The following is a 27,854-nucleotide window of genomic DNA, read 5'->3' as shown; positions in this document are numbered from 1 at the left end:
AGGACACAGCGTATGGGGTTGTGCCTGCACTCAAATCTGTATCCCCCCTCCACCCCATGTACATCACCAGTGCAGGGGATACTCATTTCTGTTTAACCCATTTCCCAGTGGACTGGCATAAATATGCAACAGGAGCAAGACCAGCACTATGCTGCAAGAATTGTAAGTCTCCAGGTGACTGAGACCCCTGCTACAGGAGGCAAGAAAGTGTTTTAAAACTTCAGTCAGCTTTATTTAAGTAAGTTCAATGACAGCCTGCAAGACTGGCAGCCCAAACACAACTAAGGCCCTATGCAAACCCAGGGCAGGCTCAGAGTGCTGACAAGCAGGCACAAGTAAGTGTGGTAGGAAAGCAGAGTCTGTTTCAGGAAGGGAGATGGTGGGGAGCTCTCTGGCTTCTCACTTCATGTGTATGCCACCTGGGTCTTGGGGCAAAGTGCCATGCATTGAGGTGGTGCAGGCACCAGGCTGTTCCCCAAGGCTGTTCAGAGAGATTCCCCAAGCCAGCTGGCAGAGCACAAGCTTTGTCTTGCGGGATTAAGGGGGTAGAGACAGGGTTAACTTGAACGCTGGGTTTTCTGGATGGGGTCACGCCAGCCCGACCCTGGGCATGGGGCTGCAGGACTGTGTGGATGGTAGCAGGATGCCCTGGGCTCAGTGTGTGGAGATGCTGGGATAGCAACGCTTCACCAGCACACCCTGTGCTGATCTAAGCTCTGCAGGTCTCAGTGTCCATGCTCTTGGCCATGGATGGCTTTCTCCTGGGGATGGTGGTAGTGGGAGCCCAAGACCCTGACCATCCCAAGCACTGCTGCACAGGTGCTGGGACTGAACAACGAAGACTGCAGCCCAAGGGTGAAACGGCATGGGTAGGGTCAGAAGTTCTCATAGTGATGTGCAAAGTAGGTCTGGTCCTTCTTGTTCAGCTGCTGACAAGCCTTTTCCACACTCTTTGTCATCCCAGGTGGGCCACAGCTGAACACCCCAATCTTCTGCACCTGGGGAAGGAAGGAGGCACAGGGGTCAAACCCAGCAGCACCAGCTCTCCCCCCAGCCCAGCCCCCCCTTGGCCCTTTGTCCTCTGGCAGCTTTGAGCACAGACGCTGGCCAAGCAGTCTGTTCTAGCCTGAGAAGGCTTTTGGGGAAGGTTGTCACCTCCCAGTGGAGCTGCTGGGGCCAAGGAAGAAAGATGGGATTCCCCAGGGTCTCTGCCAGCTCTGGGCAGCTGTTGCAGACAAAGTCTCGCCCTAGCAGGGTGTGTTTGGCTGGTGTGGGTCATTGCTGACTCTTGCAGCTCATCCTGACTGCGGAGGGAAAGTGGGGTTCATGCCCCAAGTTCTCAAGGGCCTCAGGGACAGGCGGGGACCAGGCCTCTGCACTGGTCAGTGGGTGCCCCTCCGGCTGTCCCCAGCCAGGCACTGACCTCAGGGTGCACCTCCTGCAGCGAGCTGAAGAAGGGTGCGAAGGGAGGGCGCCCAAAATGGGTGATAGAGCGCAGCCCTGTGAACAGGCTCTTGTTCAGCACCTTCTGAAAGTGCCGCTCGCAGATGTACTGGAAGAGAGATTGCTGCACGTCAGATGGCCCAGCATGGCCCAGCATGGCATGACAGCCTCCTTGGTGGGTAGCCAGGCTCACCAGCATGGTGGTGCGCAGATCAAACTTCTCAGCCAGCTGTGTGATGTAGATATGTACAGAAACCAAGTTGTTCCTGTCTGTCTCCTCCACCTCATGGATGATGTCCGCCAGCCATTCAAACTGCCGCTGTGTGCGTGTCACCCAGATGAAGTAGATCTGTGGCACATGGGGATGAGGCTCAGAGTGGGGCCAGCACCCTTATGCATGTCCATGGGGCTCCTTCCCAGACAGATCATGGAGGATTTTACCCCAAAGTGGCCACCAGCAGTAGGAGGCATCTCAGAACGACTCTTGTCTTTCAGATGCTTCCTCTTACCTTCTTACACAGCAGCTTGGAGTTTATGGATGACTTGAAGACCAGGTCCTTGAGGATGGATGCGAAGGGCGTCACCCCAATGCCTCCTCCCACTAGCACAGACACCTTGAACTTGTTCCACTCCTGGTGGCCCTCCCCAAAGGGCCCGTCCAGATACAGCTGGAAAGGAGCCAGCCATCAGCAGAACATCTCCTGCCTCTGCTTGCCCACATATTTGCCACATTCAAGGCTTGAGAACCCATTGCTGAGATGCTCTTGGGCTCGGATGTCCGTCCCTGGAGAAGCAGCATGGGACTCACCTTGGGCAGCTTGCCGATGAGGGCCAGGCTCTCTGGGGAGTAGAGCTCCCGCAGGCGGGTGGTCCAGGGCCCCACAGCCCGGATGTGCAGGCTCAGCGTGTCCTCATGCGGCGCTGAGGTCAGGGTGAAGGGGTGGTACTCGGTGGTGCCCAGGGCCATGCAGGCGATGCGCACCCACTGCCCAGACTTGTAGTCGAAGTCCTGTGGCCGCTGGAACTGGAGGTGGGTGACACCTGGTGGGGAGGGGGGCTTCGCTGAGCTGGACACATTGGGTAGTGTAGGCTCCTCCATCACTGCAGCCCCTCGATGCTCTTGAAGAGCCTGGGCTGAGCTCATGCCGTATGGCCGGGGATGTTTGTTGTGGTACCTGAGGGCAGGAGCTCAGCTTTCACCACGCTGATCTCCACCTTCTTCCTGCTCAGACTGAGCAGCTTGTCTGCACTGTAGATGAGAGCTGGGATGATGAAGTAGATGTGGAAGCGGGGCTGCTGGATCAGTGCGTAGCTGCCGTGGATGATGACCTGGGCAGGCAGGAGCCCCCCATCAGGATGGTGCTCAGCACAGCAAGCCATTGTCCCATGGTTGATTTGGTGGCAGCTCAGCAGCAGTGGGGAGCTGGGACTGGGCCCACCAGCTCCTTGGGATCTCCCCAACTATTTCATCTCATCAGCTGGACTGACCTACAGGCTTGCAGTGCATCAGCACCACCCACCCTTTCCTCCCAGCCCAAATGCTTTACCAGGATGTAGAGCAGCACATAGAGGTGGTGGGTGATCCAGAAGCCCTGGAAGCTGACACGTCGGAAGTGGTGGGTGGCAAACACGTACATCACTGCCAGGATCACGAGCAGCAGCACTCCTGTCATGCCTGCGAGAGGAGGGGTTGGGGAGGTCCCAGGGGGGATCAGGGCAGCCCCCAGGGGCTCCACCTGGGCTGGGCAGAGGGCTGCCCATCCTGAGCACAGGCATGCAGGTGTGCCTGCTAGGTGGTCTCACCTGGAATAGTCTGGAAGAACCACCAGTAATACTTCTGTGGGAGCTGTGACCTGGAGAGGGACAAGAGACAGCACCACAGAGTGGTCAGAGCAAACCCCTGGTTTCCACTTTCATTCCTGTCCCCGCCCAGGACACTCTGGACCGTGCTTTAAATTTCACCTACCCATCATCTGTAAAGACACTGGAGAAGAGACAGGACAACACGCTGAGCGGCATGACTGAGAAGATGTAGACATTCACTATGTGACCTGCAGTGTGGAGCACTGTAAGAGACAGAACCCAGGAGAGAGAAGCGTCACTGCTGCTGTGACGCGAGATGCAGCAGACCCTGCTGATGTGCCCAGGGACCTGCTCTTCTCTGGTGCAAAGTGTCTGTCTCTGCAGGCTCCTTACAGGCCTTCAAGCTTCTGCCTGGTCCTGCTGTGCCATGATGAGCTGGTCCTCCTGCTTTAGCTGTGGTTCGTGGGCAGCACATGCCCCAGCAGCCCACCTACCTGAGAAAATCAGGGCTGCCATAGCAATCCAGCGGTGGAAGTCTACGGCAGCATCAAAGGGGATGTAGTGATTGAGGAAGGTCTCCCGCAGGACAGTGATGAGGTTGCGGCACATGGTAAGCAGGATGTAGGAGTACATGAAGGAGATGCAGGCAGCTGATCCCCGAGAGATGATGATCCCCACGAAGGTGGTCTGAGTGATTCCAGTGCTGGGGGATGCAAAGGTGTAGTCTAGGGAGAGTGAACGGAGGGGGTGTCAGTATGCCTGGCACTGAGGACCATGACCCTTCCTGCAACCAGGGGACAGCCAGCTGTGTGGCTTCACCAAGAAAAGGTCACGAAGGACTGGGCTGTGTGGGGACAGGGGCACGATTCTTTGTGTCAGACCCCCCAGAGCTGCTGGGTGACAGTCTCCTCGGAAGTCAAGGGAGGGGATTGTCCTCTGCTGGGCACTGTAACTGCACCTTGGTGTTGTGTCCTCAGTTGAGCATCCCAATATGAGAGGTGTCAAACTGAAATGAGTCTAGTGGAGGCCACCAGGGTGGGTGGGAGCTGGAGAATGTCACGTAGGGGAAAGACTGAGGGAAATGGGCTTGTTCAGGCTGGAGGAGATGGGTCAGGGAAGACCTTATAGCTGTCTGCAACAACTTAACGGGTGTTAGGGAGGGGAGAGTGCCAAACTCAGTGATGCACAGCGAAAGGCCAAAAGGTGACAGCATACATTTCACTGAAGGAAATTAAGGTTTGATGTAAAATAAAAACTCTTCACAGGGAGGATGGTCAAAAACTAGTTAAGCCCCAGTGAGGTGGTGGGATCTCTGACCTTGGAGCTCCTCAAAGCTTCTTAAGACAAAGGCTCCAGCAGCCTTGATTCAGCTTTGAAATTGACCTTGCTCTGAGCAGGGTGTTGGACCAGACCCCTCCAGAGGTCCCCTACAACCCCAGAATAACTTTTGGTTATTCCAGGGGAGGACCAACACTATTGCCTAAAGCTGTGCCAGGACCTTTCACACCCCAGCATAGTCCACGCAACCACTAGCTTTGAGGAGCCAAGCCCACACACCCCTCCACATCTGGGGCAGCCAAGCTGGATGGGCACTCACAGTAGGCTCTCTCCACGAACACACCAGCAGTGGTGGCGGAGAAGAGGACCACACAGACAACATGGCGCCGGTAATTCTCAACGAAGCGCTTGAACTCCTGGATCTTCTGCTGAACTTTGTTCCGCTTGTACTTCTTCCGTTGTGCTTCAGTGTACAAATGCAGCCGGTACTGATTCACCCTGGGAAATATAAGGGGGCTGGTGTCATTTTGAGGCTTAGCTGGCAAGGTATGGCTCAGGGACACACAGCCCAGGTTTGGGTCTTCCTCCCTGTATAGCACTGTGACCGCCTCTGCACACCAGTGGGGGCAGCGACCTGAAGAGCACAGTGTCAGTGGCTGATCTCAGGTCATCCCAGTCTATACACTTTTGAAAGCTGGCAACAAACGTACACATAGTGACTCTTAAACCAAACTGTAGATAAGAACTGTGAAAGATAATTTTCATAGTAATGTTCAGCCCTCCAAACTGATCCCAAGGTAGGGGAAGTTCCTCGGAGCTATTATGGCAAATCAGGATATCCTGGTCATGTGTAACAACCACGTAACTGCTTCTTTGTAGAAGTATTTGCTGCTGCCGCAGCATTGAGGACCAGAGTCTCTCCTGTAGCTCTCGCAGGGAGCCTACAGGTGAACCAGCAGCATCCCAAGGGGCAGAGGAGTGCAGGCAGGACCTGCCGGGCAAAGCCTCTCTTTGCAGGCAAGGCACACCACTCTAAACACTATTGCAGGCTCTGGAGCTGGCCACTTCATTTACTTTTTTTGTTATGTTTTTTTCATAGAGGCACATCACCCAGATCCAGCTGTGGCACCATCGCTACTGAGACAGGGCTGTTCCCGTAGCTCCTTGGCCAGCGAGAGGCTGTGATGTGCCTGCCTGGACTGGGGCACCTCCTGCAGGGATGGTCTCGCATCCCTTCCCTACGTTGCACCACCGTCACTGGGGTGCTGGTTCCTTGCAGCAGTGCCCTTTGACCGGAGGGCGTGTGACACAGAAACATGAGAAACAGCAAATGGCTGAACCCAAACCTGAGAAGCGCACCTGGCGAGGAGATGGTATACTTACTTTCTGCCTGGCCTCTTCCTCAGTTCTCGTCCTTCTTGCTCTATGAAGTGGCTCATGGTGTCCAGGTTTGGGTCTTTCTCCTCCTCTGAGATGGTTCTGTTGGAAATAGAGCTATCTCTAGCCCAAAGCTGTATTTGCAGGAAGGGCTTGGCAAAATTTCCCCCAGTTCTCTACTTTCCATGTCAGGCTCAGCTGAGAAGGCATTTAGTTCTTTCTGCAGGCCTGCCCGTGTTAGCTTTAACTGCATGGTACATGGGCTGGATTCACTCCAGGTTAACCCACTTCTTTGAAAAGCAAGGTAGGACGCCCACATCCCCACATACGGATGCAATGGGGGCTCTGAAGGCGGCAATACCTCCTCTCTGCCTGCCTGGGTGACAGGGGAGGAGGGCAGCAGCCCCACCACAGCATTGGGCTTGCTCACGGCCACGTCCCAGCACTGTCATCCCCCTTCTCCAGTGCTGGGTGTGCAAACAGACAGTGAGGGCATTTGTTGGAGGAGCTGAGGTGAAGGATGGATGTGCACCAGGGCAGAAAGAGAAGAAGAAATAGCAGCAGCAGGGCTCAGGAGGAGAGCTTACCCTTTTGGCTCATTCTTTTTTATGAAGGAGACGCGGCTGTAAAGGTTTTGCTTGAGCACCTCAGGGACACCTTTGAAAAGCCAAAAGGACAAACAGCCGCTCAGGGTCTGTGAGATGTGGTGGACAAGGTTTAGGCATCGCCCCTGGGCAGGGGTGTGGTGGGGAGAGGCTCTGAGCTGACCCAAAAGTGTCACACATGGAGCAACAGCTGATGCCCCAATACTGCAGTTGGGTTGGAGAGATTGATGGGACAAGATTTGGGAGCTATGTACTGGGTGCTGCCCATCACCTACAGCCCTGCAGGGTCTGGGGTCACCCACTGCTCCTGCCCACTGACCTTTGACGCAGAGCTGGGTGAGACGAAGCTCGCTGTCATGGTCCCGCAGCATGTAGTGGAAATCCTCCCATGTCAGCTCATCCCTGTCCTGAAACCCTGAGGCCCGAAACATGGACTCTGTCACCTGCTCTGCCTGGTCTCTTGACAGGCAGTTGTTGGAGATCTCAATGAAGGACCTGTAGCAATGAGGAGAGATGGGAACTTCAGAGGGCCACAGCTTGAGTTCTTCAAACAACAGAAGGCAGAGCCCCAGACCAGTTTTGCGGGAGCCCATGGGCTCTCGTGTGGCACACTTGGTGAGTGAAGCACAGAAATGGAGCTGCTTTTGAAGACATCTGTGTTTACAGACATTGCAAAAACATCTTGAAAGATAAAGAGAAGTACCTGAGCATCCTCAGAAACTCCTCCTTGGAGAGGAACCCATTCTCATCAATGTCATACATCCTGAACATCACCTTGGACTTCTCCTCTGGGGACCCTAGTGGTAAGAACAAGTAAGTAAGAACAAGATCCTATTTTCATCAACAAATGTGCTCTCAAGCGTTGTCTCTGGAGTATGGACCTGCAGCAGCAAACGTCAAGACTGAAAGCACACTGCTGATCATAGCTTGACTAGCGACTGAACGTGAATAGCGTGCCGCCCTTTCTCGCACTTGACTTTCTCAAGTGCAAGGTAAAAAATCAGGTAGATACACATTCTTTCTTGTACATTATTTTGCAAACTGAAAACGTGCTTTTGCACAGCAATGATTTTTCTGGGCGCTGCTTTGATTGAATCTGGCATTCATCACCTCCATCTATGAATTCTTTATTCCAGTTGTCATTTAGGGAGGATCAGTTACTATCATCTCTCAAGGACAGGATGCATGGTCCACCCAGGAGAGAGGGCAGAGTTGTCTATGGTGGTGAAAGATAGCTCCCTTCATGAAAAGTCTTTCAGAAGACATAATTGCATTGCCACTGCCCCATAACTCAAGCTGAAGCTGTCCTAAGTGAAGGGAATTTTAATCTGTAGGAGTGTCTACGGATTGACCTGCTGGATGCATCACTCTGCTGGTGGCATTGCCAGAGCCTAGAAACAGGACTGAGGGCAACAGATGAAAACATTAACCAGCTCCAGCTCCCACCTTTCATGAAGACCACCAAGATGTCCAGGAATTCCCGGAAGGAGATGTAGCCGTTGCCATCTTTGTCAGCCAGGGAGAACATAGAGTCCACAAACATGGAGTGGGCTTTGAGTCCCAGGGCCTCGGCAAACTCTGCCCTGCTCAGCTCACACATTAGAGACTCCTTTGCCTTCTGTGAAGATTCAAAGTTGAGTTCTCCAGCATCGGACCTGTCGATTTCCAGCACCTGCCGGTTGTAACCCATAAAAGAAATGCCATGAGTGCTGGCAGAGCAGAAGGCTGGTGTTCACTTGCCTGACCTGTTGCACAAGGACCAGTGGCTTTCCTGGCACAAAACTCATGGGAGATACCATAGGAAAGTCCCGCGTGTCTCCTACACAATGTGACTGTCATACTAAATGCCAGTGACCATCATGGAGACCTCAGTTACATCATCCACAAGTCTCTTTGTAACTTTAGACACTTACATCACCACAACAGAACTCCCTGTGTCTTCTCCAAGGGAAAATGTCTCTTGGTCCTAAAGTATTGGCAGATTCCTTGTGCATAGCTTACCAGCTCTTACAGTGAGCGACAGCAGCAACGTTCATGGCTTAATCAATACAGAAACACCTTCCCCCACGCATCAGAGCCTGCCACACTTCTACTGACCTGAGCAAACAGGTGCCTGAAGAAAGTCTCCAGCATTTGTTTTCTCTGCTCCTGAGTGACTGCCCGTTTCATCAGGTTCTGCTCCTTCATCTCAGACACATGCAGACGAAGGCTGCTCTCCTCCAAGTGGCCACGTAGCTTCCCAATGAAGTTGCTCCTCTCTGCCTCCTCGCTGAAAAGCAGCACCTGCAGAAGACACCATGGAGTGGCTGCGAGCAGCAGAGGCTCAGCTGGGATGCGAGTGCTGACGCTTTTCACCACAGTGGTCACTCCATGGTATGAGCTGGACCTGGTGGTTCTCAGGAGTTGTACATGAGCAGCAGGAGAGGACTGTGGACAGTCCAGGGGAAGGTATCATACCTCAGGCATCATAGTACTCACCAGGTCATACTCCTTGGGTCTCTTCAGGAGGAGAGCTCTGTTCTCTTTGTTGCTGGAGAGGATCACCTCCACCCTTTGATGGGCTTTCAGGCTGATGCTCCGGAGCACAGACCCTCTCCCATCCAGCACTTTGAGCACTTCATCAGTTTGGAGCTGGACGTAGACAGGAGAGCTGTCTGTCCTGGGACCGTGCCACTCCATGGCTGATGGGAGAGAGCACAGGACTCAGCTGGAAATGCGCACCTGGGCTCCTCCTATTCATCCCAGCACCTCCTTCACCAAGATGCAGTTTGGGAGTGATTTCATGACCAGACACACATGCTGAAAGAAAAATTATGCTCTCCCAATTGCAGAGCTCAAGTGCATGGGCACAGGAGGAGTACAGACCATGGAGCAGGGAGGCAGGATTTTTCCATTGTCCAGAGCAAGGAGATACAGTCCCTATCCTGGAGCTACCAGTGCAACTGCTCTGCATAGGTTTCCTTCAGGTAAGGTGTGATCTGGAGAGGGCTGGAACTAAAGGGTCATAGGATGACTCAGGTTGGAAAGGACTTCGGTTGGAAGGGTCTCTCGCCCAACCTCCTGCCCAAAACAGGACCAGCTACAGGGTCAGGCCAGTCTGCTCAAGGCTTTATCTGGTCAGGTCTTAGATGTGACGGAGATTGCACCACCACTTTGGGCTACCTGCTCCACTGCTTGACTATCCTCCTGGGGAAACAGTTTCTCCTTATATCCAGTCTGGATATAAGCTCCAAGCCCAGCCTGCCTTGGGATGTGCCCTGACTTCAGCAGCATCACCAGATGCCATCATAGGACTGACAGTGCCACCTCACCGCGTATCGCCTCGCTGGTCACTTCCCTCCGCACACTGGGGCCCTGCTCCTTCTGCAGCTTCTTGAAATCTCTCTTGCGGAAAACAGCAACGATCCAGGCAACAAACAGAGTCACTGTGGACACAGGGGAGACGGAGGAATGAGATATCATAAAGCTCCTTTCCACTTTGGCAGCATCACCTGCATGATTTATTTCTTCCACATCACCCCCGGTTCAATGCTGTGTGGATTTATTTAATGCGGAGATGCTCCATGAAAGCCCTGCTCCCTCCTGGTGCCCAAGGACCCTGCCATCTCAAGGACCATGGAGTGACCAGGACTCAGCAGCCCCTGCTGGGACGTGCTTGGTCCATAGGCACTTAGCCCCTTTCTCCAATAGAAAAGGAGATGGGTAAAGAAACGGAGTGGCAAACCTAAAGGCAGACAGCAGAGGACAACAATGATGATCCCGAAGCCTGTGCCACTGCCTTCAAAGTAGTCCAGCACCATCAAGGGCGTGCAGTTGGCTAGGTGTTGAGCCGTCAGCTGCTGGGGCTGGGGGCACGGGTCCCCTGCATGTGGGGAGACAGGCTGTGAGTGTCATGGACCTTTTACCCATCTCACCTCCATCGTCCCCAGGAACCTCTGCATTAAGATGATGGTGGGGTTTGTTGCCAAGTGACCCAGGGAGCACTGCAAAACTGGGGTGCTTGAGTTAAACTCCATATCTTAGGGAACAATTGTTTTTTTCCAGGTTGAACCTTTGCCTGCCAGAGCAAAGCAAGTGCAGAACTGGACTTGAGTACTCTGGGAGTTCAGTTCCATCATCTCACCTGATGGGATGGGCTGAGCAAGAAGCACCCTGGGACATGGCAAACTGAGGCTCAGAGCCTCTGCTCATCTGGGTGCTGCAAACCCAGGGAGTCCTCCTGGTACAATTGCATGGAACATAAGCCAAGGGAATGAAAACTCCTTGCAAGGGTTCAAATGTGCACCAAATAAAATGCTTTCAGTAAGTGGGAAGGGTGTGGCAAGATCCCAGGAAGAAAAGGCATACTGCTGTGTCTGGCCTCACCTCACCCTAAGCACGGCAGCAGGAGGGAGAGGAAAGCTCATTTTAAGGATGGTGCAGGAGGGCACCAGGGTGAGGGATGCACAGCAGGCACAGGACTAGGCTGCTCCTAGTCTGCTGTGAACCCAAAATGTGCTGGAGTGCAAGCCCCAGGTTCTCCCCAAGCTGAAAGCCATACTGCTGTTGCAACCACATCTGCAGGAACACCTGGCCAGCTCTTCCAACAGAGCTGGTTAACCAACAGCCCAGTCAGTGGAGCAGCCAGGCGAGGGGGTGGGGATGGGGATGGGGGGGTATTGCAGTACAACACCCAGGGCATATGCAGGGGTTAGTGCGATTAAAGGCAAAAGTAGGGAATGATACACAGTTATGGTACACAAAGCTTAACTCATCTGCAAACTCCATGATGTTTCAGGTCACTCATCAGTTTAACCTGCAACCTGTGTGTGCTTGTATAGAGAAGGAGCTAGAGGACACGTCAGTGAGGAGCGTGACAGTGTGGGGTAGGCAGAGGCTGAGTTCTAACCCTAGCATGACTTTCAAGGGCATCAGTTGTATTTTTGTACCCAGAGATCCTTCCAGGCCTCGTGCAATTCACCTGCCTGGACTTCAGCCCACTTTCAATGTCAGTGCTGCCTGCCTCACCTATAAGCAACCCTTGTATCTTGCACACATTTCGCTGGCTTAGGGGCATAGCAGGTGTAAGGATGGAGGAACCGCCAGCCCAGTGCTTTCCCTGTGTCACTGAGTCACCATCTGTGTCACCAAGATGGGTCTGCTTTCCTCCCTAACTTGCCAGTGCTGTTTGCTCCCGGTGCCCTGCCTTTACACGCAGCACTCACCCTCTCTCCAGACAAACACGTGGGGCTGGAGGTCTGTGGGGTCTGCGTGGGTGACGGCAGCCAGGATGTCGTGGAAGGTGGTGTTACGAATCTTTCCAATTTCCTCTGCTGTGAACAGCCTGGGGAAAAAGATACGGGGCCAGATGGTGGCCCTGGGTGTCACCGGGCAGCAGCAGGAGGGTTTCACTCCTGGCACTGTTTTAGCAACTGGGGAAGCTGGAGGATGTGTTACGGGGGCTTGCAGAGCAGTGGGCAGCCTGCCAGATGGGGAAGAGGCATTTACCCATTCTTGGTGTTTTCAAACCAAAACCTGTCACCATCACGCAGGCGCACAAACTGGTCCAGGATGATGGCACTGAAGAGGGAGCTGTCAGCCTCCAGCATGCCTCCGGGGAGCAGCTCCAGCCCAGCTGTATTGTTGGCATACAGCACAGCGACCTTCTCCAGCACCTGGCCAGAAACCCACACGGCACACGTGAGCAGAAGGAATTCTGCCAGGGCATCAGAAAGTCTTGGCAAGTCTCAGAAGGAGTGAGGAACATGCATTTCTCAGGCATCACATGTCCATGGGCTATGAAGATGCTCAGCCCCACACACCCTTGAGCTCACAGCTTGGACTTGAGCAACTAAGCATCAGTCCCAGCGCATCTCGGCTCCAGGAGAAGCAGAGCATCCAGCTGCATGGGAGCTTAGCACCAGGGCAGGATATATATAGCCGTGCCATGTAACTGCACAGTTACACCAATGCAATAGCCCTGCAGGCATGAAAATAAGTTAGCACATGGACGCCCCGCTTCCTACATTGCTGGAGAAGCCAGTTACTGCCTGGACTGCCCCAACATCCTTTGACCCACACTCCCTCCGTGCCCAGACCAGTTCCTGTTACCTGTTGCTCCAGGTGTGGGGCAAGGTCTGACCAGCTCTGGAGAGGCTCCAACCCAAATCGCTCCCGGGCTTGGTTATAGGTGGGCAGGCCAAGATCTCGCCCACGCTGAAACCAGCTGGCCACGTAGTCAGTGCGGGAGTACTTCAGGGGCCCATACCAGTAATCTGTGGGTGGATTTGAAGCCGTGGTGATGGCAAGGCAGAGCTGGAGGAGCAACACCAACTGCCATAGCTGCTGGGCTGGCCTCATTCCTCTGCCATGGGCCATGCTGAACATGGAGATCATCTCCACGTTCATGTTCTTGTCAGGACAGTCCCGTGGACACGCTTATGTCCTGCAGCTTCTCTGCACCTCCATTAACAAGGCTGAAGCTGGTCTGAGCATGTGGTTGGGTGCTGATGGCAGTGGCAATGGGACCTGTCTCCCCACCTCAGCCCCTGCACAGCCCCGGGAGAGAGGGTCCCCCCCACTGATGTGCCAGCTGCAATACGGGGGAGTGCAGACCTTGGAGATCTTCCACCACAACATTGTCCTCCTGCTCTGCAATCTGTGAGCTCATCCCCAGCAGGAGGTTGTCCACATCGTCTGCCTGCTGCAGCCTGGTGCTCTGAGGGGAAGAGCAGATGATTCCTCACAGGACCGAGAACATGGGGCAGCCCCACACCCCTGAACTGGTGACCGTAGGGGTGCAGACCCAGGGACTTCTTCCCAGCTCATTTTCTCCACATCAGCTCAACCCTGAGGTCTGAGCCTGCCGCAGATGAAGGTGGTATCTGGGGATGTCTGGATGGGGAAGAGCTCACACTCCTTTGGTTAGCTGTCACGCTCCCCACCCAATTTCCCTTTCAGATCCCTGTGGTGTCTTCCATAACATAAAGCAAGGAATGAAGCCCCCCCGGCCAGCCTGACATGTCCTCAGGACCCCCATGCCCCCTTACCCGTACCTCTCTGCTCCAGTAGCTGTTGCAGAGCCGCACTGCTGGGAACGGGCCACCAGGGCCAGGCACTTCCTGGAACTGGCACCTGGGGTGTCTGGAACAGAAGAGAAGGGCTGGACCCACAGCTCCCGGGTCTCAACTGTCCCCACGAGGGGCAGGATGTGGGGGGAAGGGACTGGGACCATCCTCAGCCACCACCTCCTCTTGGGCATCCCCTTCTCTGGCACAGACACCGCTCTCCCACAGCCCCACCAGCTTGCTCCTACCTCTTGTAAATGCCTGGTGGTACCATGGTGGCCAGGAATTGCCCTGAAGCCGCCAAAAACTCTGGTGAGAGGCTGGGGTCCAGGTGCTGCTGGTAACCTGTGGGGCAGCAGCCACGGTCCAGCAGCCAGGCTGGAGGGAAAGGGGGCCAAGCTCCCTCTCCTGCCTCATCCCCCAGCTCCCCTGGTCTCCCCACACAGCACTGCCCACCATGCCCCTCACCTTTGTACTCCGGGACGTCTCTCCCCAGCAGGGTTGGCAGCCATTCGTACAGCACAATGCTCTAGGGCACAGGGGAGCTGGGTCAGGGCCAGTGTTGGGGAGGATGTCAAGGGTCCCAACAGAGCTGGGGGAGGGGGGGATGTCCATCCCTCACCTGAAAATTGGCGATGACCCACTTGCGAGTGTGCTGGAAGAGGTCCTCATCGGACCAGGTGGGGTGTGTCTGGGCCAGCACCGTGGCCAGGTGGTTGTGGTACCGAAACCAGGTGATGCTCTCAGCCTGCAGGAAGAGGTTCTCATTCCCCCAGGCGCTTCCCAGGTCTGCAAGAGCCACTGGGACCATCACTGGGGGATGCTGCCACTGGGTCTAGGTTTGCCCATGGCTGGAGGAGCAACCCCAGCCCTGTGGCTGCAGCCCAGCATCCCCTCATCCCCTCCCTCCTCTCCAGGGACAGAAGCAGCCTGAGCATGCAAGAAGCAGCACCAGGCCCCCAGCATGGACAAAAGGTCAGGCAGGTGAGGAATTCAAAGCAAGCTGAGCAGGTTTTTATTGGTGGCAGCCCCCTTCCCCAGAGGAGTTCGCCTTGGATCAGAGGGATCAGCACCCACAGGTCTCTCTGTGTTGGCTGGGAAATGACCTGTTGCCTCCTGGGGTTGTGGCACCTTACGCTCATGGCATGTCTTTGCTGTGAAGCCTTCACTGGGGCACCTGTCTTCCTGTCCCTTGGGCTGGGAAACGGCCTGCTCTCCCATGGAACTGCGGACCTGCGTGTCCTGGCTCACCGCACACCCATACCCTTTCCTGGGATCCCCTCTGGGCTCAGCTTCAGGGACCACCTGCTCCTCCTGCTCATGGTCAGAGGTGGAGCCAAGCAAGTGAAAACCCAAAGAGGATGATGCCACAATTACCGTAGATTCCCTGGGAACCACCCTGTCCTGTGGATGGATCCAGCGCCTTCCACATGGGAACCCTCCCGTCTGTCTCCCTTGGGAGGCGCCCGCTGGGCCCCGACGCCAGCTTTCCCCCTGAGAAGTTCCTCAGGACATCACTCCAGGACTGTGAGGGGCCGTAGATGGAGCTTCCGTCCAGCCAGCCCGTCACCTCGTTGATCTAGGGCAGGTACAGGGAATGGGCATTAACAGGCACTGGGGTCTCAGTGAAAATCTGCACAAAGTGCCTGAAAAGCCCCAACCTGTCCCTTTTGGTCCTGCAAAGCAGCCACCCATCCTCTGTTTTAACAAAAACTGTCAGGATGCAAATATATACACCAACAACCTTTATGCAAACTGCAAGAATTAGCACCAGATACAGCAAAAGACCAGACACAGGTTTTTCAGAAGTACATTTTGGGTTTTTTTCCCATTTATTTTCAACCACGGCCAGCAGCAGACATCTGTGAATCCCTACGTAAGGCTCTGGTAGCCCTGCCCTCACAGCAGGGAGTCCCGCTGCCCTGGCAGCATGTCGAATATCTCCCCTGCCAAATGTTTTCATGAAAACACCCTGGATTTTTCATTTTTCTAAGGTTTGAAATACTGCTAAAAACATGACTTGCTAATCTGGTCTCATCATGGTTTGTCATGTGAAAGGTTCAGGGCCTATTTTGCTTTGGTGATTGTGACTGGGAAACTTTCCAGCACAAAAGAAAAAGCACATGGGCTTGGGAACACATTCAACCTCAGCAGCAAAGTACAGAGAAACTGGGGGAAATCTGGATTTTTCCCAAAGTGACTGAAATTCAGAGAAGCTTTACAACTTTATGACAGTACCGGCTCAGGTTTTTCATACATTATTAAGGGTAAGAGTTGGTGCCTTAAAAAATATGCCGTAACTACTGGCCTTCTAGAGCAGCACAGGTGTACGAATTGGTTATGGAAGTTCATTACACTTGCACTAAAAAGGCTGCAGTTATCACTTGTTTCACCAGACACAGGCAGCCCTACCTTTGCTCATTTTGACTGAAGTGGTAACAACTTTGGCAGCCAAGGAAAACTACTAATTGCTCCTGCTTTACCCTTTCCTCTTCCACCTGCCACAAACCATGCAAGATACTAAAATTTGCATTAAAATAGATGGCATAGGCAGATTTAGAGTAATTGCATTTCCTTTGGCCAGGAAAAGTACCGACCGTGCGCGACCACAAATGATGCTCTGTGAACCAGTACCTTGGAGCTGTGCTTTGGTTTCATTTGCAATTGGCTCAGACATTTGAGAGATGTCTGTTTTTAAGGAACCAGTGGTGCTCTCTTTAATTTTTGCAAACATTATTTTGGCTGCTACAGACCCCATTGCTGGGTACCAAGGAATTTAGCCAAAAGGCAAGAGCAAAGGAAACACTACCTACCTGTTCCCGAGGGCTGTTGGGGCTCTGCCCTGTCTCTGTTGCCCAGTGGATGCGCTGGAAAGGCAGGACCACGTCTCCAGTGCCTGCAGGGTCGAAGATGAGGTCTCCAGATGGGATGTGGATGTTCAGGAACTCAGCAGGGCAGCCAGGTTTCTCTGTACCCAGGATGTCCAAGAGCACGTGAAAACCTGGCAAAGACCCAAGCAAGGTCAGCAGCTGGGAAGACTGTCACCAACACTTGAAGCAGGATGTGATGGTGGGCAACCAAGTTGTACATGGGCTGAGGGGACCACTCTGTGCAGCAAGAGTGGTTTCCTTCCCGCCTTCGCTGCTGGTTTTCTCCGTGATTTTGAAAAAGTCACTTTGGGCTGGAGCCCAGATGTGCTGAGCTCCAGCCCACAGGAACAGGGCTCCAGGTGTCCCTAGCCAGACCTCATGAGTAGGGTAGGGTCATTCAGGAACCAGGGTGGAGAAACTCAGCCAGTGGATGTTTGGAGACCACCAGCAGCTGGACCATCTGCTGGCACCACTTCACCAGGCACAAGGCTCTGCATTTAGCCACTATTTCCTGAGCTCCTCCTTGCCTGGGGCCTTCAAGGCCAAGGGTTGCTGCCGATGCTGAGCCCAGTGGCTGCTGTTGGGCCATTTGAGCTCTGGTGTGATGGGAAAAACTACCTCCAGGGAGAAGCTAAATGGTACTGCACTAGTATCTTCCCCTCCAGTGGCCCAGCACCCTGGCTTGGGTGTATGGGGATGTAGCACCTTAAGCTGTGCAGGGAGCTAGGTGTCTCCGCTGCTTTGACAAGTTCAGCCTGTTTTCCCAATGAGCTGAGGGTATTTCCCACAGACAGATGTCCCCAGGCTTGGAGATCCAAGACCCTGCCGAGTTCCTGAGCAACAGCAAAAACTGCTCCAACTTGCAGCAGTTCTGCCCAGCAATCATTCATGGTATGGCTCTTATTGCATCTGTCAGGCATTTTGCAACGGTGTAGCTCTACCACTAAAACAAATGAGGAAGTTCCCAAACGATAAATATCAGCGTTTGGAACAACAGCCAAAGGTCACCGAAAATTCATGCAAGCTGTCTTGGCTGGACAGTACTTTGGTGATACCCAAGGCTTTATCTTTCAGGCGAGGGTCTGCTATGGAGCAGTGGGTGAGGAGCACTCTGACACATGGCCTTGGGGTACGAGAAACCAACTTTTTTTCCACTTGTTGCCAGGCCCCAGCTCTCACCAAAGAAGACAGCCAGCACAGTTACGTTCCTGCGGGAGGGCAGCCCGGAGGGTCCCCGCGCCACCGTGTTGCTGAGCTGGCGAGCATTGGGCACGTGGGGCTCCTGCAGCGCCTGGTGGACACCATCTGCGTAATTGGCTGGCAGGAGACGCAGCAGCCTAGCACCTGCGGCACAAAAGCAACACAGCATGGTTCTGATGGCACCTGACAGGAGATGCAACAAGAGCAGGGTATACTGGTGTGTGCGAGGGTCCCAGAAGAGAGCAAGAGGATGGCATTGATGCTTATAATGGCCAAGCGCATGTAAGTTTTAGTACCAACACCCAAAACTTCTTGCAGCACTGGGGTCAGAACTCTTAAAACTAGCAGGGATCCTCCATGGGCATGTTCCCTTTCAGTTGTCCTTCTCTGGTCCATGTGCATCCCCATTGCCTCCTAGAGGTCTGGGGTGGTGTGCTCCAGTGGGTAACTGGGGTGATGTTAAGATGCCCACATTGACTATATAATCCTGCACAAGCATGGTGATTGTCAGCACTGTAGGAAACAGGAGAGGAAACAGCCAGAGAGGCAGAGAGACAAGGGAGAAGATGAGGGAAACTTTGCACCCACTCCCTGTCTCATAACTGAACAGCCCACAGGCAGGAGGTCATTTCTCACTGATGAGAGAGTTTGTTTCAAAAGGCTCTTCACCAATGTGGTGAGCTTCATTTGACGGAACTCCTCAGAGCTGGAGGAAATCCTGAATTACTGGCTTAGTTTCCATAGGTTTGTTTCCAAATGTTAAGGTCTGATCCATCTGCTCTGGAAGAGGGAGATCATCTCTGCCAGGGACCTGCTGTATCTCTCTGACAGGCCTTGGTGTAACCAGAGGGCTGATGACACACATGTTGAGTCAGACAGCCATTCAGACTCAGAGGAAGCTGTAATTGCCACCATGCCTTGTGACACATGTAGGCAACCGATCTGGGCTGCAGGAAATAGGAGGATTCATAACCTTTAATATTTTAGGCAAGATCCTCCCTGATCCACCCTGGTCCCTGGCTCAGGGACATCTCCTGATAGTGGGCCCACAGGCTGGTTATAAGCATGACAAAGCAGCTCACAACTGGCACAGGGAAATCCCACATGCCTGGCCCAGTACAGACCAGTCCATGCTGCACAGCAGCCCAACAGCACAGTATCTGCCCTGTGCAGTGCGGAAAAAGAGTTGGTCTAGCATGCCTGGACCATGAACTCTTCTGTCTCTGGTCTTGTGTTGAATGCTGCTTGAACTGCATGCTGATTCTGGCTGAAGATGCTTTTTCTCAGCTCTGGGATCCCTGACTGTCACTGAAACTCCTGCTGGGAGTAGCTGGGCCCTCCCTGCCATGGACATTTTGAATAGCCCCAGAGAGGCACGGCTCTGCTCAGGGACTGATCCAACACCAGCATGACCTGCAGATATTGCCCAGGCGGCAGGTAAAAGTGGCAAGGCCAGGACATGAGAAACAAAGGTGGCCTTCTGGGCCCCTCCAGACTGCTCTAACAGGACTCTTAGGTGCATCTAGGGACCCACCCTGAGTGCAAACAGTCACCTCTAAGGGCCACAAGAGATGGCACTGCCTGCTTACCTGACTGGTTGAGGCTCAAGTCAGAAAGGGTTTCTCTCTCAGTCATAAAGTGAGTCAGATGCTGAGGTGCCACCTCACCCAACCCCACCATCCTCATCCCCAGGCCTGGCACTCACCCACCGAGCCACGGCTGTGGTGCAGCAGGTTGTTGTACCAGCCATCGTAACGTTGGACCTCCCAAGAGATGCTCTCCTGCGCTCCTGGAAGAGGCCAGACCCACTCGGTGAGCAGTATAAAAACCCACATGAAACAATCATCTCCATTACAGAATTGTATTTGTATTGTGATATTTTCACATATTCTTTCTGAAACTTTCTGTACAAGCAGTGTTTTAGGCAAGCTTTGCACTCCTTTTGATGCATAAGCAGTGTCTAAAATTAGAAATTCATGCTTGCGATGCTGATGTCCCCAAATTAATTTCTGACCCTCATCAGTCTAGTCCCAAAGGATCTTCATTTCCTCTTTCTCTGTTATTGTATCAGAAGTCTCTCCTTACTTCTGACCCCTACAATGTCCATGTGAGTCAAGCAAAGGCCTTGACACTGAAGTTATTATGCTTTCCCCTATGCATTGTCAGCATCAGCCTTTGCCAAGAAACATGCATTTTGTTTCCTTTGTGTTAATTTATATTGCTTTTATTCTAACACAAGCAAAAAGCCCCAGTTCCTGGTTACAAGCTGTGTACTTCCATAAAGAGCAGTAGGTGAGTCTCCCAGCCTGCAGGCTCTGCAAGTTCAGCATTTTGCTCATTTTCTTTCTTATCATGAAACAGTCTCTGATGTGATGTCCCATGAGTTAAAGGAAATTCCTCTAAGGGCTAGAAACTATCCAGGATCTCCCCTTGGATCCTCTTCCCTGAAACTGTACTTACTCCCTAAGTTCCACGTCACCAGCAGAACCACGGTCAAACTCAACATTATCTCTGCAGATTGCGTCGGCCACTGGGTCTTTAGAAGCAGCCACCTGTGAATGGAGAGGAGGAGGAGGAAGCTGGAGCTGAGCTGCTCTCGGGGGCTGGGAACATACACAGACCATAATCTCAGCTCCCTCTTGTGGTTTCAGCTTCCTGGTAAAGCCCCTCTGCAGCCACCATCCATCCAGCAGCATCTCCCAGTTGGGGCTGTGGGAAGGTGGCAGGGGACACGCGAGACCCCGTCACCCTGGGAAAGCTCTGTCAGGAGGTGTCAGCAGGCCCGAGAAGACCTTTCTGCTGGAGCAGGACCAGTAGCCCTGCCTTGGTGTACCCCAGCTGTAGGCTCACAACTCATCATCCGTGCCAGGAAGGCATTAAGCTGTGCCAGCTCTGTTACAGAAACACTGTCCGTTACAGAAACGGACTCATTTCAGCTGGCAATTTCTCTGCACATGCATTGTTCCATCCAAGCAAAATCCAGCTGTGAACACGATTGGAACATCCTCAGCATGTGGTCAGGCATTCCAAACTGTGCTAGTACTGCAGATCAAGACCTCTTGACCATCTCTGGGCTAACTCAACGGCACCCTCTCATCACCAGCTTTTCTCATAATGCTTTACCAGCTCACTTCCCACAAAGTCCATGGATCAAGAGCAAATTTCATCAGTGGGACCAGAACCTTTAAAACCCTGGGCAACACCTGAGTGAAGAGAGGGACTCCCAGCCATGAACAGCAGAGGCTACATTTTCCAATCATATATGCTACAACGCTGCTGCTGGCTTCCCATGCACAGGAATGCCAAACCTGGATTTAACTCCAAGATGGGATTTTCCACTAAATACGACGTCTTCTCCCTTGTTCCAGCACTGTAGGTGTGTATGCAAAGACTAGCATCACTTCAGAGGAGTTGTGTTGCTAAGAGATCTGGCAATGCACAGGTTTCAGCTTTTCCTACATCACTCTGTCACAAGCCAAAGTGGTGCTTTTAATTTATCTTTTTCATTGTTGTAACCAAAACTTAAAGAAATTATGGTTTCAGAAAGGTTTAAATGCTGCCAGCAGCTCTTTAGGTTTTATTTTTGATTTACTGGGAATTGCAGTGTGGATTTTTCACTTATAACTGCCAGTGGCATAAATTGTACAATGCGAGTCACTAAATAAACTACTCACCTGGCAAATGAAGAGGTTTGAGATTTAAATATTGTCATTTGCACTCACATTAATTGTGTTCATAAAACTGAACGCTCATTACCACGTTGTGAGCATAGCATATAACCTGTCTTGACTCCCTGGCTGCTAGAGATTTCTGTACTTTTGGCCTTTTGCGTTAGAAAACAAGCTGTTTCTCAAGAAATGACATTTCCATGTTCCTCTGCCATCACCATGGCTCACCTGCACTCTGCAACTCACAAAACATTATTACAGGCAAACCACTCTGTTAGCTTTCTGTAACATGGATTTAACATTAAATCACTGTTGAAATACCTCTGCACTGATCACAGTTTTGGTTCTGGCCCCACCTCCATGAACAGCAGCTGGGGCTGCTGAAGCCTCAGAGCTGCTGAGAGTAGCACTGGGTGGTCTTCCTGGTCACCCAGTGCCACTCCTGTCCTCCTGGAGCATGCCTCTGTGGAAGGGGCCCCAGAGCTCTTCCAGCCTACAGCCCACCGCTGACTGTGGTCTTGTGGACGTGAGATTTGGGTTGTGCAGTTGGTGGGAACCAGAGGCTTTGCAAGCCCCATCCCATAGGAGGAACACAGAAGTCTGGCCAATGGGTGAAGCATGGAGATGGCTAAGACCTCTGCCAGGACCATCACCACGGGGGACTGCTGCCAGAAAGCTCTCCCATGGAAACAGCCTGTTCCCTGCTGAAACCAACGTGGAGGGCTGCATGGCTGGAGACACCCTGAGCAACCTGCAGCAGGTGTGGTTTGTGTGCAGAGGTCCCCACGACCTCCCACACTGTAGGAAGAGAGTCTCCATAGACACAGCCGGGTCAGTTACCTCCTGCTATATCAAAATGTACAGAGTTGTAACCCCCATCTAGAGCTGAGACCTGAACCTGCTGCAGCAGATTTACCAAAGTCACCCAGGAAACACGAGGCAAAGCCAAGGCTCAGAGCACATTACCCACAGTCACAGCACAGCATGTTTCCTCCTTGCCCTTCGGTGTTCTTGCAGGGCTCTAGCACAAAATGTGTTTTAAAATTCATTCTGTCACTGAGCAAACCTCCCATTTCCGCCGCTATGGGAATTGCTCTTGACCCAACATGATGGATGCACCTGACCCCTTAACAGGGGGCACAGGCTCCAAGGGAGATAAAGGCCTGAGCTGTAGCTGGGCCAAGAACTCCTTCAGGAAATCCACAAAGGAGCAGAGTGACCCAGAGAGCACTGGTGCATATGAGCTTGGAACACGAATCATACGATCAACACATGAATAGCCGGTGTTTTTTCCCAAACTAATTTATCAAGCAACAAAGCAAGCTGTGGGTACAAGGAGCCCCATGCATCCCTTCCCGATTGTGTGCAATTTGACTAGGAGCCAACCACTTTATCCCATAAATACAGCAGCCTAAGTAAGTCACCTTTGAGCTCTCTCTGCTCAGCAGCATGGCTGTGTGGCAGTGATCTCCCCTTGGGCTGGGACACCTCTCAAGGTTGCTCTTCGAGGCAGAGACCTTTTGCCGATGACAGATCTTTGGATCAATCCAATTCCAATTCTCTCTAAATTCAACTGGACTGCATGCCGGCGACCCTCCCCTTGCTCTGGGATGCCTCTCCCAGTTTGGGCTTCCTTACCCCAGACTAAGAGATCCTTTCTTACCCAAGGTGGAGAGAGCCCTTATTCGCAACAGAACCTCTGCAGCTGACTGATAGCATGCTGAATCAGTACTAATGAAATCCATGTAGCTAATTCCATTAGACATAAACCATTGTCCAAGTCTGACGCTAAGACTGGACCTAGCCACATCTAAGCTCCATCAGGAGTTTAGGAAGCAAGGGAGCTCACTCTGAACCCTGTGACTCGATGGGAGGGTCCCTGTTACCCTTTTGCATCTCTGGTGTCTGCATAAATCATTCTAGCTTGATTCTAATTTGATTTGCCTTTGTATGTTTCTTCCATGCAGTAAGTAATAGAGTGAATGTTGCCATCAAACCTTGTTAAGTCAACACTTGTACAACATCATATTAAAAACACTTTTGCTAATACCTCTGATGGTGATTCTTTACATGACTTAAATCACTCATTTGTGACAAATTGGAATAGCCGGCAGGATCCTAAATCAGGATTCATGACACCCAAGCCATGAGATAACATGGCAGTTCTCATGCACTTTTAATCTCTCCATGGCCCAGCACTGAAAACTCACTTATTGCCTAGTCAGCCCGAGACTGGGGGGAGCAGGGGGGTGTCTCTGGAGGCTTTCCTGCCTTGTCTACAGCCAGTGTGATACAGTGACTGTGGTGGTCTTACTCCGAGCAGTAGGTTGGACCACAGACTTCTGAGGGTCTTTCCTAACAACATGGAACTTCTCTTCCAAGCCTCTACTCTGCCTTTACGTCTTCCTACAAGTTACTGGGCACGTCAGCATCTTGTCTTCCCCAACCAAATCTCAATAGCCATTCCCTTCCCCTGGCAGCTCTCCCTGACAGAACTTGGTCTGCAAAGGTGTGAGGAGATGTTGGCACCATGTCTCCCCTGCCTGTGAAGCCTCCAACTATTGCTGAGAACTCCCTACAGGCAAGGCTGAGTCACAGCAGTCCTCAGGTTGCACTCAAGAGGAGGAACATGCAGACCTGGTCTAGGGACCTCATGCCCAAGGAAGATGGGCATCTCATTAGTGGCACTCGGCTGTCCCACAAACTCCTTTTCCACGCTTCAGCTGAGAGTTCCAGCTTCACACTCCCCCGTGTGCTCTCCCATGTGTTGAGGACCACTTGCAGGCTTTTCCATAAAGAAAAAGAAGAGAGCCCCCTGCTCTCACATCTGCCTCCAAAATCTTGCAAACCACCCGGGGGTTCCTTGACATAATGAAGTTTGACTGACCTTGGAATCCCATGGTGCAGCTTGCTGCAGGAAAGCTTTGCAAGTCTGGGTTAGCTCCACAGGCTTGTCAAGCTTTTCAGAAATATTGTGTGATCTGATGAGCCCTCCAGACTCTGCTTTTCCACAAATTCCCTGTGCCACCTTTGGAAAGTCATTCCCTCCCTCTGCACCTAGTGAAATGAAGTACCTCCTTCCCCAGCCTTGTCTTCTCCCATCAGAGAGGATCCTGTGTCCTGTTAAGGCTTGGAGTTTCACACCCCTCCAAAAACCTTGCTGCAGAGAATGCAAACACATGGCTTCCCCCAAAGCAAGGATCTCCCACTCCACCTGATCTCAGCAGCTGTGTTTCCCCTGAAGTTAGAGCTTCAGCCCCCAAATATCTCCTGACCTCTTCCCAGAGCCACTTGTCAACCGGGACTGTGGGACACGTCAGCATCCTGGGAGAGCAGCAGCCCCACTGCAGAACTTGGTGCGACCATACAGGTAGAGAAGAGCAGTTTCAAGACATTCAAGAAGCCTGGAGCCTGATCCCTATGGTTCTTGTTAGTCACTGCTTATGTCTAGCTCTGCAGGGCTGGTGGGGCAGATGGGGGGGCTGCTACCTCCTCCCACCAGCCAGCCAGCTCCGGGGTTCCAGAATAGGCTGCATCTCCCCAGCCTTGGATGCCATCCAGAGAATCCTAAACCTGTGCACGCAGTATGGACAGCATGCACACAGGGACCAGCAGTGTCTCCAGCTTTTCACCTGGGGACAACCCTGGGGCCAGATGCCCCAGTGCCATGATGGTGCACAGCAGGGACTCCCTCCCCTGGTGGGACATAAGGAGTCCCTGCCTGTCCCCACGAAGTCCTGTACCCATGGCAGGCAGAGACATGCATATTCCCAATCCACTGTTTCCTGTGGCCCCGCTCCCTCACAGGTGGGGATGTGCATGGTTCCATAGCACCCACAGGTGAGGACACACGTGACCATCCTACCCTGTCCTCACACAAGACCCAGACCCTCCCAGCCCTCCATGCTGGCCCCAACCTTCCAGCACCTCCTGCAGGTGTGTGTCCCAAGCAGGCGGGGACACAAGCGGCCCTGGCCCTTGGTCCCCCATGCGGATGAGGAGGTGTACCCCCATCTCATGCTGTGCGCTGTCCCCAGAGCACCCCGGCTCCCACGCAGATGGGAGCACACATGGCCTCATCCCCCCCCTCCACCAGCCGGGAAAGAAACGCGTGGCCCGCCCACTTCCACACGCGCCCCCCCCACACGACCCCAGCCCAGCTTGTCCCCCAAGCAGGAGACAGCAGCGGCACGACCCGCAGCCCTCTCCACCAGCGACACCGCGCGCAGCCCGACTCCCGCAGGTAGCAGCGGCCCCGGCGCCGAGCCCCGCAGCGGGGAGGCAAGGGACGCGCGGGGCACCGACCCCCCAGACCACCAGCCCCGGCCGCGGCGCTCACCTGTACGGCGGGGCGGCGAGTGGGCAGCGCGGCGGGGCAGGGCGGCGCGGCGGGGCGGGCGCGGTAGCAGTAGCGGGGCGGGCCGGTTTACTCGGGGCTCCGCGCCCGCCGCTGCCTATAAGAACAGCGCGGTGCGGCCGATGCCGCCTGGGTCCCTCCGCAGGCAGGTAGGAAGGGGCTGCCCCCCCCTCACCCCGAAGCGCCCCGGGGAGCAGCCCTCCCGGCTTGGGGGGGCCCGGCTAGGGGAGGGTGGGGAGGACAGGACAGGAGATGAGAGGATGTATCCCCATGTTGCGTTAACCTGATGGTTTTTCCTATCCCGATTTGACCCTTTCACAGGGGCTGGAAAATGCAAGAAGTCCGTCGTCACCCCCCCCCCCCCCCCGCCCCGAATTGCGGGTCTGATCACTCAGTTTCCAGGGGACAGGATTTCTCCTATTTCAATGGGAAATACCGACCCGCGGCCCTGAGCAACCCCGTCCAGGAGCGCTCTTGGCTCTGCGGGGTGGGGTGGGGGGGGTGGGGGGGGGGGTGACTGGGCACTTCGGAAAGGTCCTTTCCAGCTCGATTCATTCCAGGGCAGGAAAATGGGGTCTGCTGTAAGGAGAAACTGCTGGGGTTTGGGCAAGCTTTCTACCTCCTTTGCCTTTCTCCCCTGCCAGTCCAAAATATTTTAAACAAAAGACAAGTTGACCACTTCTAAATTACTGATCCTTCCTTGAAGATGTCTCTAGTCTTTTCCCTCTCCATACACTGTGACAGAGGAAACCACAGGGGCTCTAGTGCCACAGCCTTGCTTCTGCATGGAGGGTGCTTTCCAAGGTGCAACGACTTCAGTTTCTCCTGCCCTGAGCTGCAGGCACCAGTTTTCCACTTCAAAGCTGAAAAAATGCCAAGGAGCTGGTCTTCTGCACAGGGTAATCAAGTGAGAAAGATGGGATGGACAGCGACAGAAAGAGTTGCTTCCCTGGAAATTCTCTATAAAACTATCCCCAGGCACTGCAAAATGTAAAGGAAATGCAAACATCCCTTGATACTGTTTGAAAATTAAATTTAGATTTAACAGGGCAACATTTTCCACGTTATGTTCTGGGTCTGCAATTGTTATGTATTGTTGACCTGTATTAAGCTGTGAAGAGCTGCGTTTCAGTGAATACAGACTTGGAAATCGTTCCTTCCCTCAATGTCTCATATGAGTTTGGGCAAAGACATAATAAAACTTAAGTTTGAGTGGAATTCAAGCAACCAAGATTTAACTTGACCCAGGTTAAACTGCTCTCTTACAGCTTATCTCTTCTCTTACAGCTGCTCATACTGTTTTGTGGGCACACTTGCTGGGCTGGGGATCCCACAGCTGGACTTCAGTCTGACACTGTAGCACTGGGAATCCACCACAGCTGCTGCTTGCCAGGTAATCACAGCAGGAGTGGTGCTCGAGGACTGCCCTTCTCTAGTTTGGCTTTCCAGGGAAATAGCCGCAGACAAGACCGTAAGTACACAAGATAGCTCTGTTAGCCTGGAGCAGAGCACTGGGGCAAGGTCAGGCCTAGGTCAGTTGTAAAAACCCAGGGTCTGTTAAACTGCTGCAACGATCTGGGCTGCTGGACAGAGAACTACTCTGAAACCAAATACTGCTTTACAGACTGAAAAGTGACTTCAGCTGTCCAGGTAAACTGTTTTATGATACTTACTGTAATCCCCACCTGATGCCGCTCGTTACACTCAGTCTCATAATCGGAAGGCCCTGAGCTCGAGCCTCACACGGGGCACCCTCTGTTGCAGCACAACCAAGCTATTAGCTGTAATAAGGCTTTTACCGTCGGTCAGATTCTACTGTCCCCCTGCTGTTTGTCCTTCCTCCAGAGGTCAGACCACCCCACTCCCCCTCCATCCAGCCACCTCTCCCACAGTCCTTGGAGGTACTTAACTACTTAGTGGGAACAAGCTACACCTGCACATCATCCACGTCCATCAACCCACTGCCGCTGAGGCAAGCCCACAGCTGCATATTATCAATGTTAATTAACCCACTGGCTTCATTCCTCTACTCCCACCCACTTCTAGGGATTTGGAACCCACTTTTTTGTGGCTGAATTGCTCTGGATTGGATCTTACCTAAAAATATGATTAACACTGTTTTCAGAAAATTAAAATAAAATCAAATCCTCCAGGCAGGGACAGAATAAAATTGTCTTTGGTCATGAGTCATATAAGCTCTGGCATTC

At 53.1% G+C, this 27,854-nt stretch overlaps 1 protein-coding gene across 1 annotated transcript; it reads right to left on the bottom strand.

Annotated features, from left to right (window-relative positions):
- Positions 1-218: 218 nt before the first annotated feature.
- On the bottom strand, positions 219-20,769 carry LOC121091028 (dual oxidase 2-like). The gene is made up of 34 exons (XM_040600171.1): positions 20,746-20,769; positions 20,083-20,260; positions 19,328-19,411; positions 17,602-17,766; positions 16,366-16,553; positions 14,930-15,131; positions 14,175-14,341; positions 14,021-14,081; positions 13,801-13,897; positions 13,541-13,628; positions 13,101-13,203; positions 12,597-12,760; positions 11,994-12,160; positions 11,711-11,829; positions 10,231-10,368; positions 9,818-9,931; positions 8,985-9,187; positions 8,604-8,789; positions 7,953-8,178; positions 7,210-7,303; positions 6,826-7,001; positions 6,489-6,558; positions 5,908-6,003; positions 4,844-5,022; positions 3,741-3,971; positions 3,410-3,509; positions 3,247-3,296; positions 2,991-3,118; positions 2,619-2,772; positions 2,252-2,484; positions 1,953-2,111; positions 1,637-1,792; positions 1,424-1,552; positions 219-998 (listed from the first exon to the last, which is right to left on the bottom strand). The coding sequence occupies exons 1-34, from the start codon at positions 20,767-20,769 to the stop codon at positions 876-878; spliced, it is 4,752 nt and encodes a 1,583-aa protein (XP_040456105.1). The 3' UTR covers positions 219-875.
- Between the last annotated feature and the right edge of the window lie 7,085 nt (positions 20,770-27,854).

This window comes from Falco naumanni, chromosome 7 (genome assembly GCF_017639655.2).
Source record: "Falco naumanni isolate bFalNau1 chromosome 7, bFalNau1.pat, whole genome shotgun sequence".
Taxonomy (NCBI): Eukaryota; Metazoa; Chordata; class Aves; order Falconiformes; family Falconidae; genus Falco; species Falco naumanni.
The sequence above is the reverse complement of the archived record's forward strand: the minus strand, read 5'-3'. Positions and strand labels throughout refer to the sequence as shown.

Bases quoted from the DNA above. Each gene is read 5' to 3' on its own strand.
- LOC121091028 (XM_040600171.1), bottom strand. From the start codon at position 20,769: ATGGACTTTGTGGGAAGTGAGCTG. The intron at 8,790-8,984 runs GTGAGTACTATG...TGTCTTCTGCAG, and splicing joins GACCCAAGGAGTATGACCTG to GTGCTGCTTTTCAGCGAGGA. The intron at 2,112-2,251 runs GTGAGTCCCATG...GCTCCTTTCCAG, and splicing joins TCATCGGCAAGCTGCCCAAG to CTGTATCTGGACGGGCCCTT.